Source organism: Taudactylus pleione, unplaced genomic scaffold (genome assembly GCF_031769625.1).
Source record: "Taudactylus pleione unplaced genomic scaffold, aTauple2 ptg001086l, whole genome shotgun sequence".
Lineage (NCBI taxonomy): Eukaryota > Metazoa > Chordata > Amphibia > Anura > Myobatrachidae > Taudactylus > Taudactylus pleione.
Genome location: NW_028285487.1, coordinates 2,260,478 through 2,279,374, shown reverse-complemented (window position 1 = coordinate 2,279,374; position 18,897 = coordinate 2,260,478). Strand labels below are relative to the sequence as shown.

Below are 18,897 nucleotides of genomic sequence, written 5' to 3'. Positions count from 1 at the left end.
GTACTGACCGGCTTCTCCAGACTTCACAATAGAAATCCAGATGTAACTAAAACAGGAAGAAGGATTGCTGGGGAACGTTGGCAGGAGATCGCTGACCCGGCTCAGGACACCCACACAATGCAGCATTGGGATAATATGGCCCTTTTCAAATCACACATTCTGTGACCAGCTCCCCATATTAATAATAATTGGGAGTCACCCTCATCCCCCCGTCTCTAAATAATTTTGCACAGAAATAATAAATCGGCAACAAGAGTTCCTTTATCAAATATAGGTAGATAAATCCATATTTGATATATTGAAAGCACTAATATGATCTGACGTGTTCATAACCAGACCACTTTAAAAATGATGCAATGTGATTGGCAGGAAACCTCCAGGACGGATACCAATTGGCATTACAAGGGTTATATATGGATTTTACCTAACCCCATCTCTTTCCAATAACAGTACTTTGGTGGGCAATGCTCCCTTGGGACCACCATCATTCGCCGTAATTCAGCAGAGTCTCTGCACGTACTTACACTCTGGCCTTCTGCTGATCACCTACCGCTCTGCTCACCTTTCTCAGTAGTAGGAGAAATAGGACGCAGCAAATTTAAGGCTTTCACTTACAGCCCTATGTTGGGTCTCACCTGCTACGGAGAGGGCTAAGCATTGCCGAAGGTGACCCACGGGGGACTCTGCTGTTCGTGTTGGCACCCTGCTGCATACAGAAATTGACTTATTGGAAAAGGAGGGTACAGTATGAGTAATATCTAGAAGGGTAAACCCCCTTTAATCTATAGAACAGTTACCGGTAGTTGGCATAATACAGGTATAACCCCGCTGCAGAAAAACAGTTTCGGACCCTAAGGGATAATGTACAGATTGGCAGGAAGGGTTACATTGCCCCCTTTATCATGACAGCACAATGCAGTGGTAATGACGGTTATCGGATTAATACACGTAACAATCATCGGCTACATGAGAGGTGAGGCTAACGGCGTCATTCACTAATGGAACGATTTCGGGTGGAATACAGACAATACGGTTAAATTATTTAGGTACCTGTTACCCTGATGGTTCCTCCTGCTAGTGATAAAAAAAAAGACAAATATTAAAGAAAAAAAGAAATTAGAAGAGATACACAGTGCGCCATGCCACACATGCAATTCTAATTCATAACCATAATCCTGGTCAGGGTCATGTTGTCACAGCAGATTACAGAGGCAATACACAGAAGTGGGTGGGTTCTGGGGGAATGAGGGAGGTGGGGCTCAGCTGAGGAGGGAAATCAGGAGCGGGGGTGGCAGAACGATGATGACATGATTTCAACACAAATTGCATCATTGGCTTCCTACTTCACTGGGGAAGTGGGAGGAGGCGGCTGGGTGGCCCCAGCCCCAGGGAGACTTTTCGGGTGGCTGGGAGCAAGTATGCAGGTGGTGCGAGATGTAACATGTAAAAGCAGGCAGTATTTACCCTGCATGCAAAGCAAAGAACTGTATCTGCACCCCTTGCATTGCTATATGGTTTATTCCAGGCACAAAACTACTCATTTTTTTCTGCTTTGCTCCCAACTCACAAGCAGCCCCTAAATCTCTATATAAGAGTAATACAGAGGTTTTATTTCTAATTATCACGTTATGCTTCTCGGAGCCACCAAGGTGTCTGTAGTGCGATTACAATGATAGTAAATCGAAGTTCTGAGTATTCCCAGAGGCACTTTCACTAATAATGTTATTAATCTAGACTATAAATTATATATACACACATACACCTTCATTTGAAAAAATAACTCATTCCAGTGTGTTTCATAAATGAATCAGACAGAATGTAGAAGAGTCACATAGGAAAAACAAAATGTCATAAAATGTTATGTCAGCAGACAGGGTATTTAAGTGCGAGATCCCAAAGGATCTTTGCAGCCCTCATACTTCCCATTAGTGCAAATGTCTGCCCGCACCGCCGGTCTTGTACAGATGAGCACACAGGAACTCACGCTGAATGGCATCGCCCCCACCCTTAATAGTATATCTATCTAGATATTTACATTTGTGTGCACTGAGTGATGAAGACCAAGGTTTCCCAACACATATCTTGTATTAAACCTGCTCATCTAATTGCAATCTTACATTCAGTAATACAGTCTCTGCTTGTTATTAAACTGGAGGGTACACTGCATAGAGACGTGCATTAAAGTCATTACAAACAAATGCAAAGAGAGCAATTTTGTTTGAGTTTGCGGAGAGAGTGCACTAAGGGCCGTATTCAATTTGAGGCGAAAAGCCGGTTTCGCGCGTTTTTGGGCGGAAATTTTTTCGATGACAACATTTTCGCCTGTTTTGGTTTTACTCCGTATTCAATTTGGAAGACTTTTCGCCTAGGCAGAAAGTCAATGCAATGTAATAGGCGGAAACGTTTTGCCTATGAATAGCAGGTGGAAAAAAGTGCAGAATTGGGGTTTTGGGGTGCAACGTTGCGGGAACCCCCGTGCAGCCTTCAGACAGTCCCCCAAAGGTAAACTATGTCAAAATTAAAAAAAAAAAACACTTAACACCCCAAAAAAATCACTTTGAATTTGGGGGCGAAAAAAAAAAATGTTGGGGGACAAAGTTGAAAACTAGCGAACTTGACTCTGGGAGGGGGGGGGGGGGGGGTCCCCAAGTATGCCCCAGGTGTTTTTTTATCATTGCAGGTACTTGTGGCAGGTGGATTTTTCACGATGTTTTCAACTTCACTTTAGCAACTTTAAAATATGCTGACCCCCATTTTCAAGTACCCCAAATTTGCTGGGATAAGTTCTTTTCGGCAAAAAAACCCTCCTGAATACTATTCTGCATCACGTATATAAAAACGCTATTTAGCAGATATTGAGCCAGTTTAAAAACACCAAATACCTTCAGCAAGCCAAATCGGGGGTAACCATAGCTAACTCACATGTCAGAGCATCTTTTGGGGGGTGTCAGGCTGATTTCCCCAAATCTGACAGTACTTTCCATCTGTTCAAGTTTCGCCGGGTCCCGTTTTCACCTACTTTCAACTTGAATACGGTGATACGCGGGCACATGTGCGATACTTTTCCGCCAACAAAACATGCAATGTAGGCGAAAAGTCCAGGAGGCGGAAAAGTATCGCGGGTCTGCTCAAATTGAATACAGCTCTTAGTCTAAAGCAGTTCCCAAACTCAGTTTTCAAGGCACCCTAACAGTCCAGGTTTTAGGGATAACCATGCTTGACCACAGGTGGCTTAATTAGTACCTCAGAATTTGATTTACTCATCTGTGCTCAAACATGGATATCTTTAAAACCTGGACTGTTAGGGCTGCCTTGAGGATCGAGTTTGGGAACCTCTGCTCTAACGTCTTCTATAGAAGATAACAGCAAAACTCTGCCAAGCAGGCTACATAAATAATGTAACATCTATAGTTGTTTAAAGTAACCTGGATTAAAGACCCGGAAAACTTACAGCAATATGAAATGTTAATATTTACATTATTAAAGACTACTAAATGCTGATAAACAGATTCTCTGTACATAAAAGACTGCAAATATGTTTTGGCAGAGCATGAGACTATTTACATAATGTACACCAGTCCCCTTAATAACATATGTCTTTTATGGATAAGGTTAGGTAGTATTAACCAATTATAAAACCATTGCTCTTGTGTGTTGCTAATGGTTTTAGATAGCTAGCAGCAGTGCTTAATAAAGATTAATGGGAACTAATCATTTCATTTGAATTTTGCAGAGGAAAATTAAAGGGTAACTCAATTACAAAAGCCTAGCTCCTGTATAATTGCAGGACTCCACAGGAAGCACCTGGCTGGCTCTGGTCATTCTGAAGAAGCGTTTAACTGTCTAGTCACCTACCCTAACCAGGTAATCAGCTACATGGCACGGAGACCTACCTGCTGGTAAGCAGCTTGCTCTGTAGGCAGGTTCTGGGAGGAGCGGCTGCGAGGTGGTGGCTGGGGAGGCGGGTCTAGGCTTTGCAGAGGGGATGTTTGGGAGGTGGGATGCAGTGCTGTAGGCAATAGAGGCTCTGGCAGTTTTTGGCAGGGGGGCTGGGAGGTAGTGCTGGGCTGGATGGGAGCTGCAAGCTGGGGTTTCATGGGTTCGGGAAGAGACGGAAACACTGAAAAACATTTAAGTAGAATAAAATTAGAACATCTTGGAGGTGTCGTTGTTGCCAAAAAATCAATCACGTAAGGTGCGTACACGTAACGATTTTTTGAACGATTTAACTATAATGATGTCGTTATCGTTAAATAGTTTGAAAAATCGTTCATTTTTTGGGGGGGTGAACGATGAACGATAATCGTCCAAGCGCACTCCTATTTGTAGTTCATCGTCCATGCTGACTGTCCAACAGAACTACTTTCGTTCAGAAAATCATTCATGTTGTACAGAATGAACGATGAACGATGCCCATTCACTGTATGGATGTTTAAAAAAATCGTTCTTGAAATTCATTGACAAAATCGTTCATTAATTTAGTAACCAACGATTTTACTAAACGATTTTCGTTCAATTTTTCCAGGGAAAATCTGAACGAAAATCGTTGGTTACTAAAATCGTTACGTGTGTATGCAGCTTGAGTAAAAGCTTGTATTAAGAAGGACATAATTAGCACTTCAGCACATATGAAATCTAGATCACAGCTGCTGCTGACCTTACAATGGAAGAATGCGTAACGTACCTTTGGGAGGCTCAGCTGCAGCTGCTCTCACCGGTGCCTCAACGGTTGGCCGGGGCTGCGTTGGTCGGGTATGGCTTTGGAGGACACTAATGACACCAGCGCGGGGAGGAATGGTCTAAAATTACAATGAAAGTAATTTCAATTCTATTCATGCAGGATTTCCTAATTAAGAGCCTCGCCACAATCATTTGAGACAGTCATGCATTAAACAACGAATGAAAAAAAGACTACCCTGTAATTCTAAAAGCCACTATGCTGTATGTGAGGAGTACAGGAGCTTGCAGGAAAGACAGATTTATAACATTTCCCCTGACAGAGGTATTACCTAAATAATGATTGTAGATGAGGAACCCTGTTACCGGGTTATGCTGCATTAGTGATGGTTACGCTGCATTAGTCATTAGCTCAGAATCACCGCTTGTTTCTCTGTGTGATTTTTTTATTTTTTTTATTTTTAATTCTTGCCTCCACAGATGACTGTGATTATAGGGGAGACGTATCAAACTTTAGAGAGAAAGAAAGTGAAGAATCTACCATAGCAACCAATAATCTCCTACTCTAGCTATCAGTCAGTCTATAAAATGACAGCTAGAAGCTGAATGGATGCTATGGGCAATTTCTCCACATTATCTTTCTCCACTTTATAGCTGTCTGTTTGATACATCTCCCCCAATATCCAACACCCAGTGTCCAAAGAAAAAGATTGACGTAAGTATATATATATATATATATATATATATATATAAAAACCCCACTCATTCTTTAATCGCCTACTAGGAGACACTGGGAACACAAACACATTGGGGGGGGGCGTAACACCTGCCTTCCAAAATGATCATTGCTGGCTGCGAACACATGAAACCTGTACAATCTGGTGAATTATAAATTCTAAACAGACCACCAGGTGACGCTCAGCGGAGGCGCAATGTGCCCTGAGAATTACAAGAGCCCCACTATGAGCTTAGAGATTGGTGGATGTAATCCACTGAGCAATGGACAGCTAGTAGGCTCGGGAACTGTTGTTAAATTGGCGACCATGGGGTTGCCGGGTGACAAAATCCGGGCAGTGGAATCCCGAACAGGACACTAGCGCCAGAATCCTGACATGAGGGGGGATCAGGACAGCCGGCAACTCGATGGTAAGTACAGCGGGCGCCCTTAGCCGAGGGGGGGCTAGGTTTAGGCACCACTGGGGGTTTAGCGTTAGGCTGCGGGAGGGGGGAGGTTAGGGTTAGGTTACGGACATGGGGGGGTTAGGCACCACTGGGGGAGGTTAGGGTTAGTCACAGGGGGGATATTTTAGGTTTAGGTACTAAAAGGGAGAGTTAGGGGGTGACGGAGGGAAGGTTAGGGCACTTAAGTGTCCCCTGTCAGGATGCTCAGAATCGGGATGCCACTGTCGGCCTTTTGACAGCCAGCATCCCATCCCCAACCCGAGGCTGGCCAATACCCTTTTCTGAGTATTATGGGGGACCAAGATGTCCTCTACCTTGCAGACCGCACTTGCCCACTAAACAGAAATTCTCTAAGACCAACCAACCACATCTAATGGGCTAAGAGAGTCATCTTAGCCCATTAGATGGAGACCACTTTTGGCTGAAGAGAAAGCTTGGTCCTAAAAACAGCCCAATCCACATGGAAAATGAGAAAGGGAAACTAGCAAGACAGATCGCTATGAAACTTTCCCAGCAGAAGAAATGGAACTAAAGGAAACTGCCTTCCAATGGAGAAACTTTCATTCCACAGTTCAAAGGGAGGATTCTGTAAGGCATCTAACACCAGCCCATTTATGGAATTCCCTATGATGTCTGATCAGACTTGCTCTCAAGCCTGCATATATTCAAGTGATCTCTGAAACCCGTTTATGTATGATTTATTACTCCCATCTATACTAGGACACAGTGCCTCACATGGGCACGTGATAATTGGATCCTGGCGGACAGGAAACATTTGGCTTAGACCGTGGAGTCACAGCTCCAGTTGTTTCTGGGTGATGGTAGCGCGAAGGGTGTGGCAGACTCCACGATTCTATGGACCCCGGGTGTCAACAAGCCACCGTGCAGGCTGGTGACGATTTCTTAATGGTGTTGGATGTGTTCAGGTGGCATGGTTTGGGGCTGCTGGTCCGCCTGTATACGTTATTGACCGGGTAACTGCTACGTTGCATTGCTTGATGACCATTTGCAGCTCTTCCTGGACTTCATGTTAATACACCGTGTTATCAATCCCAAGTTGTCCAGAATTGGTTTGAGGAGCATTCTGGAGAGTTCCCACGAATGGTGTGACCACCACATTTGCCTGACCTGAACTAAATCGAGCATTTATGGGATGTGTTGGAGAGGCCCATTCGCACTCAAGATTCTGCACATACAAATATCAGGGAAATGTGGGAAACCACAAGGTGGCATGGGTCAGCATCTCTCCAGAGGTCTTCCAGCCATTGTGGAATCGATGCCACGTCGAGTTGCTGCACTTCACCGGGCTAGAGGGGGTCCTACACGATATTAGACATCTATCCCATGACTTTTGGCACTTCAGTGTATATATATTATATATTAAAAGGCTAAATCTAGTTTCATTTGGAGGTACGGTACTTCTTGGATAGAGGAAACACCTAGCGGATACTCACTGGTCTCACAGAAGAACAAGTTGCAGCAGCAGGAGCTACAAACTGGGGAGGAGGTTGTCCTCGAACTGAAATAAAAAAAAGTGAAAAAGCAAAAAAGGTTACCCAATGCATCATTGTACACTTACTCAGTACTATGATCTCATTCGTCTTTCAACTAGCAGGCAGGACATTGCACATACATCATTTATTAGCAATCAGCAGTCTACGTTCCCCCTTCTCTTATCCTCACTCCTCTGTTAGATTGTTATTCCTCTGGAACAGGACTCTCCCTCTTCTCCCAGCTTGCCCATCTGTGGTCCTAGTGTCATGCCTCTAGCATGTTCTGTATGTCACTTGCTTGTATACCGACTATACAATGTCTAATGTCCAGTTTTAGATTTGTTCTCTTGCTATAGTCACAATTTATGCTTTGTGAATGTCCTGTAATTTTCCTATTGACGCCTATTTCCCCACTGTGCAGTGCAGCAGAATTTTGTGGAACAATGTAAATAAAAGATATTAGTAATAACAATGTATTTACTTTACCAGGCAAATAGACAACGTGCTATCTTTACTAATAAGACATGGGCAGTTTTTCCCTACAACCGTGACAGTCTATGATAATGTGAGAATCCACCCGTGTATGCAGGAGATATGTCTGCATGTGGAATGCCATTCCACCCACAAACGTCATCATTAGTTACATGTTATGGATCTCCTTTCTCTCTCCTCTAAGGACCACTGTAGGCTGCACCATGCAGTTGGGTTTCCCAGAGCTCAGCGCTTTGTACCACAGCACTGGCTGAAAAACTAAAATGGCTGCTCATGATCCATTCCTTCAGCTGCATGGCAAACTTAAATGTTTTGCAGGTGCAGCGGACGATGTGATCATATAATTTTTATTATTATATGACAATATAAATGGACTCTTACCGGCAATCTCAGACAAAGAGAAAAAATTGAAAGACTGAAAGCAGCAAAAACCTAAATTAATCTCAACCACCAGCTATTATGATGCAGAGTTTCTGGATAATATAAGAGAAGTGTAACGGTGTTAGTGGCCCCAATACATGCTTAGTATATGCATGCAATTAGAAACTCCAAAAGAGTGGCAATCCATTTACCTTCCGCATCTCTGCGAGTTACCCCTGGGCTTGGAGGAGCACCCGCACCTTATTAGAGAGAGAAAAGACACTAAAGATACCAAGGACAGTAACGACCACGGGCACAAAATGGCTGACAGGACAGAGGGAAAGACATCACTGATCACATATCTGCATTCGATTTCCATTTAATGAATTTCATCTGTGTTACAATGGTATCCATGCGTGCGAGTGTAGGCACAGCCTGCCAGTGAGGGCGGGAGTGTAGGCACAGCCTGCCAGTGAGGGGCGGGAGTGTAGGCACAGCCTGCCAGTGAGGGGCGGGAGTGTAGGCACAGCCTGCCAGTGAGGGGCGGGAGTGTAGGCACAGCCTGCCAGTGAGGGGCGGGAGTGTAGGCACAGCCTGCCAGTGAGGGGCGGGAGTGTAGGCACAGCCTGCCAGTGAGGGGCGGGAGTGTAGGCACAGCCTGCCAGTGAGGGGCGGGAGTGTAGGCACAGCCTGCCAGTGAGGGGCGGGAGTGTAGGCACAGCCTGCCAGTGAGGGGCGGGAGTGTAGGCACAGCCTGCCAGTGAGGGGCGGGAGTGTAGGCACAGCCTGCCAGTGAGGGGCGGGAGTGTAGGCACAGCCTGCCAGTGAGGGGCGGGAGTGTAGGCACAGCCTGCCAGTGAGGGGCGGGAGTGTAGGCACAGCCTGCCAGTGAGGGGCGGTATGAGCTAAAAGACACTTGTCTAGTGGCACAGATACGAAACATAACACAACATAATATTACAGACCACATGAATTATACAGGTAGTGGACAGGAAATATAATGCAGGCTGCAGAGACACCATATAAAGCAGAGACATTGCCATTACCTCCAATCTCTTTCCTAGATGGTGCTGGGCTTCTAGCACCTTATCGTGTCAAAGAATAGCAGCAGGAAGAGAGTACATGAAAGAGTCAGCGTGACTGAGACATAAAACAAGAGATATGGTAAGAACTTACCTTTGTTATCTCTGTTTCTACGAAGTCCATAGGGTCCACAGGGTTGACCTTGGGGTTATAGCTGGAACAGGATCCATGGGCACCACACAGTTAAGCTTTTAGCTCCCAGGATGCACTTGGGTCCTCCTCTATACCCCGCCCCCGAGCCACAGGCACCCCAGTTGGTAAGCAGCCTAGGCCGGAGGAGAATATGGAACAGAGAGAAGGAAGACTGGAACACACAAGAAACCATACTCACAGCAATAGGAGACGGAAAACCGGTGACCAGCCACACAGCCCATTTGAAGCCAGGTGCGTCAGGGCGGGCGCCCTGTGGACCCTATGGACTTCGTAGAAACAGAGATAACAAAGGTAAGTTCTTACCATATCTCTTGTTTTCTACTTCAGGGTCCATAGGGGGTCCACAGGGTTGACCTTGGGGATGTCCCAAAGCAGTACAACTAAGGGCGGGGACGCTCCTGTGCTGAAAGGAGTACCCGGCGCCCAAAGGATGCATCCTGAGAGGCAAAGGTGTCAAACGCATAGAACCTCAAAAACGTCTGAATTGAAGACCAAGTGGCCGCCCTACACAGCTGAACAGCAGAAGCGCCACGTCTAGCAGCCCAAGAGGGACCCACAGAACGAGTGGAATGAGCCTTAACAGAGGCTGGCACAGGTAAGCCCTCCTGTGCATAAGCCTCACAAATAACGGAACGAAGCCAACGGGCTAACGTTTGTTTGTTGGCAGGCCAACCCCTCTTGTGAAAACCAAAGAGGATAAACAAGGAATCAGACTTCCTAACCGAAGCCGTCCGGTCTACATAAATTCTAAGCGCCCGGACCACATCTAAGGAAGTCTCACCAGCTGAAAGATCAGGGGACTGAAAAGCTGGCACAACAAGTTCCTGATTAATATGGAACTTCGAGACCACTTTGGGCAAAAACTCAGGACGAGTGCGGAGCACCGCTCTGTCCTGGTGAAAAATTAGGAAAGGAGGGCGACAGGAAAGCGCCCCCAATTCAGACACCCTCCTGGCCGAAGCAATTGCCAGGAGAAAAACCGTCTTAAATGTCAGCCACTTGAGCTCCACCGCCTCAAGAGGCTCAAACGGAGGACCCTGCAGGACCCGTAGCACCACCGCCAAGTCCCAAGGAGCCACCGGAGGCACAAAGGGAGGCTGGATCCTGATAACACCTTGGAAAAAGGTGTGAACGTCTGGTAGTATTGCAATCCGCCGTTGAAACCACACGGACAAGGCGGACACATGAACCTTCAGAGATGCAAGGCGTAAGCCGAGATCCAATCCTGACTGAAGAAATTCCAAGATCCTAGAAACTCGGAACACCTGAGGATCATAAAGTCTGGACTCACACCACTGAAAGTAAGTGTGCCACACTCTGTGATAAATCCGTGCTGAAGCAGGCTTGCGTGCCCTGAGCATCGTACCAATAACCGAACTGGAGAAGCCCCGAGACCTCAAGACGGCTGTCTCAAGAGCCACGCCGTCAAAGACAGCCGACCCAGATCCGGGTAAAGGCAGGGCCCCTGAGACAACAGGTCCCGACGTTGAGGAAGAAGGTACGGAACGTCGATGGAGAGGCTCCTCAGATCGGAGTACCAAGGACGTCTGGGCCAGGCCGGAGCTACCAGCACGAGCATGCCGCCGTCCTGCTTGAATTTCCGCAGAACCCGAGGAAGCAGGGATATCGGAGGAAACAGATACGCCAGGTGAAACGTCCATGTCAGCGACAGCGCGTCCACCAGACTTGCACCTGCGTCTCTTGTCCTTGACCCGTAAACGGGCAACTTGTGATTGTGACGGGAGGCCATCAAGTCCAGCTCCGGCAGTCCCCACCTGTCCACGAGTAGCTGAAACACCTCTGGGTGAAGCGACCATTCCCCGGGATGCACGTCGTGACGGCTGAGGAAGTCCGCCTCCCAATTGAGGACTCCGGGGATGAAGACCGCCGAGATCACTGGAATGTGACCCTCCGCCCAAGACAGGATACGAGACACCTCCGACATCGCTGCCTGACTGCGAGTTCCGCCTTGGTGATTGATATACGCCACCGTGGTGGCGTTGTCGGACTGCACCTGTACCGCCCTTCCGTGAAGAGCGGGGCCGGACGACTGCAGGGCCTTGTATACTGCCCGCAGTTCCAGGATGTTGATGGGGAGAAGTGCTTCTTCCGCTGACCAACGACCCTGAAGCGACAAAGAGCCGGTCACTGCCCCCCAACCCCGGAGACTGGCATCCGTCGTGAGCAGGACCCAGTCCGGGACCCAAAATGGGCGCCCCTCGACCAGATGAGCTGTCTGAAGCCACCAAGCCAAAGATAGCCGAACGTCCGGAGACAACACCAGCACCTGAGAGCGGATCCGGTGAGGTAACCCGTTCCATTCTGATAGAATCAGCCCCTGCAGGGGCCGGGAATGGAACTGGGCAAATTCCACCATGTCGAATGTCGACACCATGGACCCCAGAACTCTCATAGCCGAATGGACCGACAGGCGGCAACGGCTCAGGCAACTGCGTATCCGCAGCTGTAGTGAGGCGACCTTCTCCGGAGTCAGGAAGATCCTTTGCTAAGGCGAATCCAGCAGGGCTCCCAAATGAACCATCCGCTGTGATGGAATCAGGGAGGACTTTTTCCAATTTATCAACCACCCGTGTGCTTGCAGGCAAGCGATCGTCAGGTGGAGATGTTGAAGCAGTACCTCCGGGGAGCTCGCCAGCAACAGGAGGTCGTCCAGGTACGGCAGCAGCCGTACATTCTGGTTCCGAAGATGTGCGGCCATGACCGCCATAATCTTCGTGAACACCCTCGGTGCCGTGGAGAGACCAAAGGGTAGCGCCCGGAACTGATAGTGGTGTTGAAGGATAGCGAACCTCAGATACCGCTGGTGTGAAGATGCTATCGGAACATGGAGGTAGGCGTCCTGGATGTCCAGGGACACCATGTAATCCCCCGGTTCCATCGCCAGAATGATGGAACGTAACGTTTCCATCCTGAACTTGGGAACTCTGAGGAATTTGTTCAGAGACTTCAAGTTGAGGATAGGGCGATGAGAACCATTGGGTTTCTGCACCAGAAACAGAGACGAATAATACCCCGTCCCTCGTTGTGATAGAGGAACGGGAACAATGACCCCTGCTTTCAGCAAGGACTCTATAGCCTCCTGAACCTGTAACGCCTTGGTCTTGTCCTGAGAAGGACTTGTGCAGAAAAACTGGTGGGGTGGTCTGTGCCGAAAAGACAGGGCGTACCCCTGGGAGACCACTTCTCGAACCCAGGCATCCGTGGTGGTATTGTGCCAGCACTGGGCAAATAGAAGAAGTCGGCCTCCCACTCTGAGGTCCCCCAGAGGGAGGCCCGTCCCATCAGGCCGCAGGTTTATCTTCCTGCTTGGAAGAAGGGCGCCGAGCACTCCAGGCTTGCTTCTTGGGTTTAGAGGCCGTCTTACTCGCAGACTGTCTCGGGAAGGACTGACCTTTCGCCTTACCCTGAACCCGAAAGGAACGAAAAGCCGAACTCCGAACCTTAGCAGGCAGTGCCGCCGAAGGGAGGAAGGCCGACTTGGATTTAGCCAGGGTGTCCACTATTTTGTCCAAGTCCGGACCAAATAGTAATTCCCCATTGAAAGGTAAGGCCTCCAGACCTTTCTTTGAATCAGAGTCCGCTCTCCAGGACCGCAACCATAAGGATCGGCGGGCAGACACCGCTGCAGCCGATACCCGCGAGGTCAGCAGACTAGCATCTAAAGAAGCTTCTCCAATGTAAGAAGCGGCGTCCCTCATTTGTCCCAACAACGCCCGCTGGACATCCGGAGCGTCGTCCGGGAAGGTATCTTCCAATGCATTGGCCCACCCCTCAATGGCCTTGGCCACCCAGGAAATGGCCATGGACGGTCGGGCCACCGCCCCGGAGAGGGAGTAAATAGACTTTAAGCAAGTCTCAACTTTCCTGTCCGTGGGATCCTTCAGCGAGGATATCGACGGTAATGGTAAGGTGGCGCCCCGAGTTAAACGGGTGACATGGGAATCCACCGCCGGTGGAGTTTCCCATTTTTTACAATGTGCCTCAGGGAAGGGGTAATTAGAAGCCAACCGCTTCTGAGGAAGGAATCTCTTACTGGGCGCCTGCCAAGCTACCGCCATATGATCCGTCAACTGATCAGACAGGGGAAACACCGCAGAAGCCACCTTAGTTTTTTTGAAACTAGGAAACTTCGACCTAGGAACCGGTGCCTCATCCTCTATAAGAAGAATAGCTCGCACCGCCCTAACTAGTGCTCGCACATTAATGGACGACTTGGTATCCATTTCCTGGACCGAGGCGTCCGAGTCAGTGTCATCAGGGACCTCCCCATCATCTGAGGAACCCTCTGAGTCCGATACCTGAGCAGCCCGTGCCATGAGTGGGCGTTTAGAAATCCTAGAAGGCATGTCAGTCTGCAACATTGACTGAAAAGCCGAGGAAGCGGCCGCCAAATTTTGCACGGAGTTGGAGAGCACATCCACCCATGGTGGAGGCGTCGCCATAGGGGCCTGAAAAGGTACCACAGGCTGCTGCGGCACAGGGGAAGCCTGTATATACATAGGCAACCCCCCAAAGGGACCAACTGATTGAGACCCAGGAGGACTCCGCAATAACTGCGGGACACCCGGGGAATGGGGGATGGTCGGCTGGGGCACCGCCCTAGTAGGGAGAGCAGTCGGGACCGACAGACGGTCCGCAATAGACACCAGCACTTGAGAAAACATCGCCCACGGTGGTTCCTGCGCCAGAGAAGGTCTGGATGGGCCAGGAGCCACCTGGCATCGACTACACAGGCCATCCTGTGACAAATCCTCCCTATCTACTCCTGCAGAACAGCGTCCGCAGGAGGCCAACACCGGAGCCACTGAGCGCTCAACCTCCTCGTCTGACATGACAGAATATATTATATATCTGGCACCAGGGTAGAAGTAAAACGCACTCACCGGTGTGCTGAACAACAGCCCACAATATGGCACTGAGTAGCACACAACTGTATGTGACGGACCTCACAAATACGTGATCTATATAAGTGAGGTCAGTAGAAACGCCCCTCCCCCACACACCTGCAGGGCTTGTAGGAGAAGTAAAGGGATAGGTATAAGCTGACAGTAAGCGGAAAATAAGCACAGACAGGCAGCACTAGCAAAAAGTCACATACCATGCAGGAAGATATACTCACTGCACCTTTACACTACAATCAACCTGCCCAGATTCAGTGTCTGGGAGGGCTATAGTGCTGTGTACGCTGTCCTTAATCAGGGGAGAGGTACACAGGGGGACCGGTCCGCGTGCTCCCTGAGATCTGCGCTGCCACTGGGAAAATGGCCGCTGGAGACCTCAGAGGAGGAGTGGCCGAGGAATCTGCAGCTCAGCGACGCCAGACTGCGTGCTGAAAGGCGCGCTGAGCTGAGGGGAGGAGCCGCTGACAGGGAAGGCTTCCTCCCCTGGCTGGCCATTAACCCCAGGGATGCTGGCTTCCCGCTTGCCGGTTATCCCTGGTGGTCTAGTGGTCCCACGGGTTATGGGGGGGGCCCGCCGCCACTGCCAGCAGCCTCCGGTCTGTCCCCCGGACCGGAGGCTAAAGGACTGCATTTAAGGCATTCCGCGCGCCGCCGCTAGCCAGCGACGCGCGGCTTACCTGAATCCCCGGCGACTCCGGCAGCAGTCCTGGGAGGTAGACAGAGTCCGGCTAGTACGGACTCTGCCCTCCCGCCGCGATCCCCAGATCAGTACTGGCGTCGCGGCGCCAGTCGGGGATCAGAGCGGCAGCGTGGGCGTCTGTACAGACAGCCCTTCGCTGCCGTCTGTAGTAAAAATAGATTAAAAATAAATAAAATTTAACTTAAAATAAAAGCTTTTGGGGGCTGCTCCTGCAGCCCCCCTGCGCGGTGACCGACTCCGGCCGGGCACCAGCTTACACTGGGGTGCCTGTGGCTCGGGGGCGGGGTATAGAGGAGGACCCAAGTGCATCCTGGGAGCTAAAAGCTTAACTGTGTGGTGCCCATGGATCCTGTTCCAGCTATAACCCCAAGGTCAACCCTGTGGACCCCCTATGGACCCTGAAGTAGAAAGTGACATTGCTGGATATACCGCAGTCTGTGCTACATATCATTTACATCACACACACAGATCAGCGCCACCAGCTCTCCGATCATCAATACTCTGAGCCACACAGTCCCTGTGTTCTATCTTATACTGAGCCAGTAACGCCGAACTTTCAAATGAAGTACTAAATATACTATATAATGTTATATATAATAATTTGTGTGTGCAATATTTAAAGAGATTAAATACAAATACCCTTAGTGCTACTTATTACTTGTTATTTTTGTTACTGGTTATTGTTCACCTGTCTAGTTTGAACCAAACAGTAGAGATAAGAATATGGATCTTGTAAAACGCGTGTGATAATATCGCCGCTTTAAAAACAATCCTGGTTAAAAACCATATAGTTACTGTACATAAAAATAAGCAATATGATACATTACATATTAGATTTATTTTGATAGTTACTTAAAATACATATACAGTGTATAATCCAAAAGAATCGTAAAGAGGGAAGCAACAGAAGTACTAGATGGCAGAGGGTAACGTATATAAATAGTAAAATGAGATAATTGGTATTTACAATAGCATGATGTTTGTCCTCTGTTTTCTTGTACAGTAAAAGACTATTCCATGGATCTATCATCCTTTCTGTAATGTCCTCACATATTAAGCCATCAATCTTTCTCCCTCCAATTTCAATGTCTATCATCATTGTTCGAGAGAGCTCCTGCCTCCTTAACGACTAACACCAAGGTCGTCCTTCCTCGGTTGTTGACATGACATTGCCATATTCTTTCTATATTCTGCTTTCACATTCTTGTGTCCCATCTGCCCTATTTTACAATTTTATGTATTGTTGTATTGAATTCGCGAATCCACAAGTTACTCAATTGCTCTCTATTTTTTTTAATTCCTACAGTGTTTCCTAACTCTAGTCCTCAGAGACCCTTAACAGGGCATGTATTACAGATCTCCTAGTAAGTGCACTAGTGTGGTCATCACTGGCTGACACGGTTTAAAACATCCCACATGTGAAGCTAATTATTTAAAGTGTGATGCTGAGACGATATGCAAAACAGGCACCGTCAGGGGTCCCTGAGGGCTGGAGTTGGGAAACATTCCCCTATGCGTTTCCTCTACTCCTTCTGTGATTATCAGCCCTGCTGCAAATCCCCTGTGAAATTATAGTGGGAATACTATACAGTTATCATTCCGGGTGAGGGACTGGCTTCTTCATTTCACTAAAAACAAAACACTCTACAGCAATGTTACCGGTCTCTAAAATGAATCATTTGCCATTTATTGATAAATCATGAGAGGTCAATGTGCAGGTTGTACCATTCACTACTTAGGTTAGCTGCAGCTCACCTGACGGAGGAGGGGGGCGCTGTGGCGGGGCTGGACGCGCCGGTGGAACTCCAGGTCGGGGAGGAGGTGGCCGTTTAGGTTCTAGCCCCAGAGGTACAGCCTCCTTCTCTTGTACTATTGGCTGGAAGTCCACTGGAGAACCTAATGACAACACAGACATTGCGTTTGTACATTATATGTGAGCGCCCTCTCCTCTAACATGCAGAACATCCAAGTCCCTTCCCTGGGAGCAGTATTAGGGGTTCACTTCAGAGACAACAACAAGGGCCCTGGGGTTTGGATTCTCATCACCTACACACAGTGAAGACACCTTGTAGGCTTTACCCATTTCTGACTATCACTATGCTGGAAAACTAGTGTCATCAACTGAAGCTCTGCCTGACATATGTATGAGTTACTGGTTCATAGTAAAATCTTAAACAAGTCTCCTTTCCACTCCCTCCAGTAGGATAGGGTTATAGAAGCCCAAAGGACAGAATCAATCACATTCGCAGTGTGATCTGGTTGGGATATTAGCTCCCACAATCGCATTGCAGTATGTGAAAATACCACTTGAATGTGCGGCGGAAATTTTGCAAAGTGTAGCCTATAGGCTAGAAAGGCTAATGCTCTAGAAGAGGCTGGGGGCTTGTCCAGCGACTCCCAGAGCACTGGGCAAGCCATCAGCAAGAAGAAAAAGGGGGCGTGGCTCGCAAGGTCAACATTTCCCGCTAGGCCACACCTCCTATTTCCGGACATATTCCTCTGGTGCGCGCAAGTGTTCCTCCTCCCCGGGTTGAAAAGTTGGGAGGTATGCATTTACTAAAGCTTCCAAAACAGAAAAATGGAGGTGTTGCCCCTAGCAACCAATCAGATCACATTTTAGGTTTATAATTGAACTCTGTTTGGCTGCTAGGGTCAACACCTCCATTTTTCCTGTTTGTAAGCTTTAGTAAATCTAGCCCAGAGTCTTATTGCCTGCATTCGAAACGGCATGAACATATGTAGCCACTGCTAATAGCTCTCACATAAAGGCAATTCCATTTTATGTTTATCCAACCTTTACATTACTTGGAAATCACATTCTCCTCCCTTTACAGTAATAGGAAATCACATTCTGCTGGTCACACCCATGACAGCATAGAGTATTACATAGGTAACAGTCTGTCTTACCCTGATAATGTCACTAGCTTTACCACTGGGTAATCAAAGTCTGCCTTATCATGCAGAAGCCACCATAGAAAGACAATCTCCTATATACTGCATAAAACAATGTACAATACCTTGGGAGGTAGACACAGGGGGTCCCGGCGTCTTTGCGGGGGCGCGGCTTGGCCGTACAGGCAGAGCAGGAGGAGGACCCTCTGGCATGGTGGGCGACGGGCAGGGACTTGAGCGAGGAGAAGAACTAGGGGATGATCCCATAGTGGGGCATGAAAATGGCTGCAAGTGCTGAGGGAGAATCTCCTCTACTTCCGCACAGTAATCATCCACGTCACCTGGAAGGAGGAACAGCTACAGTCTCCACAGAAAATGGACAACACGGAGTCTAACAAAACAACATAATATAAAGGTCTTCGTGGCCCTTCATTTAAAACCAAACAATTAGCACCACATTATCAACTGTATAGAAACTCTCCCAAACAGAAACAAAAATACATTAAAACGTGTTATCTAGAAAGCAAGACTAGCCATGGGCGCCTATGGCCTGATTACTATTTAGATTGTCAAACGACCAACATTACAAGCATATAAATATACATTTTTACTTAATTAGCTTACGACGTTAGGGTGCAAATAGCATTTATTCGTCTGCGATTAGTATGTGAACCCTGTATCCCACTCTAAATACGGCCCCTGAGGGAGTCACCAAACTACAGAGTCCCTGGGTCTCTCTCTAGACATACATCTGAGGGAGCCGCTGGCAAAAAGAAGGTAAGACTTGCTAGAGAAAGTGTAAAAATCTTATTGCCATTATGTACTGCTTCCCGGCACACTGGTGTGTGTACGTACACACACACACACACACACACACACACACACACACACACACACACACACACACACACACACACACACACACACACACACACACACACAC

General features: G+C 48.0%; 1 protein-coding gene across 7 annotated transcripts in view; it reads right to left on the bottom strand.

Moving 5' to 3' along the window:
* Nucleotides 1–18,897, bottom strand: part of SYNJ1 (synaptojanin 1) — a 106,014-nt gene that overhangs the window by 10,952 nt on the left and 76,165 nt on the right. For 3 of the 7 annotated variants that reach the window (XM_088461687.1, XM_088461690.1, XM_088461689.1), the window contains 7 exons: nucleotides 18,080–18,295; nucleotides 16,818–16,958; nucleotides 9,251–9,289; nucleotides 8,417–8,464; nucleotides 7,314–7,378; nucleotides 4,685–4,799; nucleotides 3,894–4,120 (listed from right to left, as the gene is read on the bottom strand). In XM_088461687.1, coding sequence (XP_088317813.1) covers nucleotides 3,894–4,120; nucleotides 4,685–4,799; nucleotides 7,314–7,378; nucleotides 8,417–8,464; nucleotides 9,251–9,289; nucleotides 16,818–16,958; nucleotides 18,080–18,295 — 851 coding nt within the window. Of the gene's footprint in view, nucleotides 1–1,050; nucleotides 1,075–3,893; nucleotides 4,121–4,684; nucleotides 4,800–7,313; nucleotides 7,379–8,416; nucleotides 8,465–9,250; nucleotides 9,290–16,817; nucleotides 16,959–18,079; nucleotides 18,296–18,897 lie in introns of all 7 variants that reach the window. The other 4 variants (XM_088461693.1, XM_088461694.1, XM_088461691.1 and 1 more) reach the window with 4 other exon arrangements.